At 33.4% G+C, this 3642-nt stretch overlaps 1 protein-coding gene across 1 annotated transcript in view; it reads left to right on the top strand.

Annotated features, from left to right (window-relative positions):
* The window catches only part of Smp_149610 (hypothetical protein), a gene marked incomplete at both ends in the record, with an annotated part of 38506 nt that overhangs the window by 34645 nt on the left and 219 nt on the right, over positions 1-3642 (top strand). The window contains one exon of the mRNA XM_018790626.1: positions 2344-3642. This exon is cut by the window's right edge and continues 219 nt beyond it. Within this exon, the coding sequence (XP_018646139.1) occupies positions 2344-3642 (1299 nt within the window). The remainder of the gene's footprint in view (positions 1-2343) is intronic.

The raw sequence follows: 3642 nt of genomic DNA, 5'->3' as shown, positions 1-3642 counted from the left end.
AAAAAAAACAGTGGTTAAATATTTGAATGTAATTTGAGTAGTATATAAAGGATTAAATAATAAATAAATTTTATAGAGTTGAGATTATGAGTCAGTTGAAGCTAGACCACCATGGAAAACCTGGAGGCACTGGACGACCGTTTCGTCCTATTGTGGGACTCCTCAGCAGTGCGCATCCAAGATCCCGCACTCGCGAGATTCGAACCGAGGACCTACCTACTGAGGAGTCTCACAATAGGATGAAACGGCCGTCCAGCGCCTCCAGGTTTTCCATAGTGGTCTAGCTTCAATTGACTCACGCTTGCAACTATGAAAATATTAAATCTCCACAAAACACCCTCTGATAATAATAAATAAATTGTTTATAGAATTGTGAATTATTAAAATAACTAAAATTTTACTTATGATATATAAGAACTTTCGTCTAAATTAGAACAAATAGTTTCACGGTATTTGGGTGCCGAGTTGATGTAAGGATATTAAATAAAGAGAATATATTTGTAAAATTTCAGCAAATGAATTTGAAGTAAAATCCAACAGTTCGCCTAGCAATCTGGTCCAAACTTTTTCAAGGAGTTATCCTTGAAATTCCTTGAAAAAACTTGGACCAGATTGCCAGACGAAACGTTGGGTTTTACTTCAAATTCATTCACTGAAATTTTACAAATATATTCTTCCTATTTGTTATATTTATTATTGATTATTACAGTATAATTATTTGAATTAACTATTATTTCATTTAGAGTTTTCTTATGATTTATCACTTCCTATCTCGTTCAAGTTATTATACATGTATATAATAAAATAAACAGCGTTAGTTGCCGGCTCAGTAGTCTAGAGGTTAAGCGTTCGTATGCGAGATTAGAGGTCCTGAGTTTGAGTTCCGCGTGTGGAATCGCGGATGTGTACTGTGTAGGAGTCCCATACTAGGACGAAACGGCCATCTAGTGTTGTCTATTTTAAATCGGCTTATGAATTCAATTATTAAAATACAACAATCTCCATAAATCTCCATACTGATAATGTGGATAAATTGAGTGACAAAATAACACTGTAAACAAAATAAGTGTTTTGTAAATAAATTTTATTGACATTTTTCTTTGTTGTGAGGATTGTTATCAGCATGTGTCCCTACAATTTAGAAATCATATGGACATTTACGGGACTAAGGGTGTTCTGTAAACGTGATAAAATAAAAAAAATATTACACAATCGGATGCATGAGGTGACCAATCAAATTAAAGTAAATATGTAAATATACTATGTTATATTCTTTCATTAAGATATTTAGTACGATTACAATGAACTGACTTTTATTATGTAATATCCTAGTACTAATTCAGTCAAACACTAAATCTGGCGTTTTACCTGAAGTTAATTTAGGAACTCATGATTTGTGTGGAAAGAAAAAGAAACAGTAACCGAAAAGGGCGATGTGACATGCACTTTAAGGGTTGTTTTATTCGAAGTAATTGAATATCCTTCACTGTGAGAATGGATGGAAATTCTTTGAAGATCAGTACAGAACCTCATTAATGTCAGTTTTACTATTCTTAAACTGAAAATCACTAAAGAGATCATTTAATGGAAAAGAAATCTCTTCGTTCATTTTGTTTCAAGATGGGAATTTTCACTGTATCATCTTATCTTGAATAAATTTATTTCATAAATTGTCAATTATACTAATTATTTTAGCAATGGGAAAGTATTGACCTTTTTATTTAGGAATAACATTACATTGCAACATTAAAATGAGGGTAGTTAGTAATTATTTCATTTTTACAGAGATCCTCATACTAAAATCATCCTACTCATTAAAGAGTTAAGGCGATTTTCTTAATTTATGAGTTACAGAAAATCAATACCAATAAAAGACTTTTCGTCAATAACTCGCTCTCAATTTTTTAAAAGTGGATATTTTATCCAGTGACACTGATCAGTCATAATTCTTTAACCCAGTTAAGTGAACGCTCTGGAAATAGCCTGCAGTTTTAGGTTGGAAGAGGATTAAAATTTACTTACTGTACTTCAGGTGTAAGTTATGTACACCAGGTATTATTACCTGAGATTATTTTCACTATACTTATTTTTGAACTCATTAATTTGGATGGTAAATAAGTGTCTTCTCGAATATCATCACTGTTGGTTATTCTTTCTAATTCATATTTATTGATTTAAAGAATAAACTGTTTAATCGTAGAATTCATTTCCTGAGGAAAAAGTCATAAGAGCGAAGAAATATTACTCTTCAATTAGGTATTCACTAAGGCTGTATTCTGAATTATATGTTTTATAATAATAATGTAATCAATACAAATCAAGTGCTTTTTTTGTGATTTTCAGATTATACACTTGGTAAACCTCATGGGTACAGTACCAGTTGGATCATATTGGACAGGGGGTAGATTAATAAAACCAAGACATACTGGAGTATATGGTGCAAACGCTACGAATTGGAAAGTGATGTTAAAGTGGTCGGATGGTCGAACTGCTCCTGCAAAAATATTGGGTATAACTGATGATGATGCAAATAATCTTGCAGAGGGTATGACTTATTGTCTATCATTAGATATTGCACGACTTACATGGCAAGCTCGTGATTGTGAACATCGTTTGCCTTACGCATGCTTGATCACTAGACGTAATGTTTTTATTACAACTACCACTAGTAATTCATCAGTAGTAGTTAAGACATTACAAGAAATAAATGGTACACAAATTTCTGCCCATTACAGTCATGTTATTTCGAAAAGTCGTCAAACAGTACTCGAAAGTTCAACTACAGTTATTAACACTTCAGTGAATGCTAATCAGTCAGAGAACAGTCAAACAATATCGCCTTCACTAGAGCCCATTAAATCTACTCCAGCAAGTATAACCATAGCACCAAATAATACTGAGAATTCAACCCTTAGGATATATTTTAACGTGTCATCTGAGATTCAGAATACTCCACAGATAGATACCACAACCCCATCTAGTTCAACTCCTATAGTAACTGAGAATAATAATTTTAACCAAAATGGAAAAGCCGTTTCCGAGTCAACGGCTCAATTAAACGAGAAACTTGTACACTTTACAGGACCCGCCTCTGAAACTAATATAACTTTCAAAGTTCCTTCTCTTCCTAAAGCTCAGTCATTTGATGATAGTAATGGTGATGGTGATGATGATGATGATGATAACGATGATAATAACGATGATGATAACGATGATGATAATGACAACGATGATGACGATAACAATGATCAAAATGGTAATAACAGTCCATTTGATATGAGAGAACTAAGATCGTTATTGAACAACATTGAAACTTTACACACAACAACACAACCACCACCACCACCAGAAACTACCACTATTGCTACTACTATTACTACTCCCGCAACTACTAGTACTACTACAACTACTACTACTCCCATCAGTAATAATACCACCCCTGTTACCACTACTGTTACTACTGCTACTACTACTTCTACTACTCCTACCACTATTACTATTTCTGATAATGCTTCTACCAGTTATACTGCTATTTCTTCGACTACTCCCACTGTTATCACTCCTCCTACCTCTTCTATTACTTATACTACTACCACCCCTTCCACCTCTACTATTACTACTGCTAATACTTCCACTAATGCT

This window comes from Schistosoma mansoni, assembly GCF_000237925.1.
Source record: "Schistosoma mansoni, WGS project CABG00000000 data, supercontig 0049, strain Puerto Rico, whole genome shotgun sequence".
NCBI lineage: Eukaryota > Metazoa > Platyhelminthes > Trematoda > Strigeidida > Schistosomatidae > Schistosoma > Schistosoma mansoni.
The sequence above is the reverse complement of the archived record's forward strand: the minus strand, read 5'-3'. Positions and strand labels throughout refer to the sequence as shown.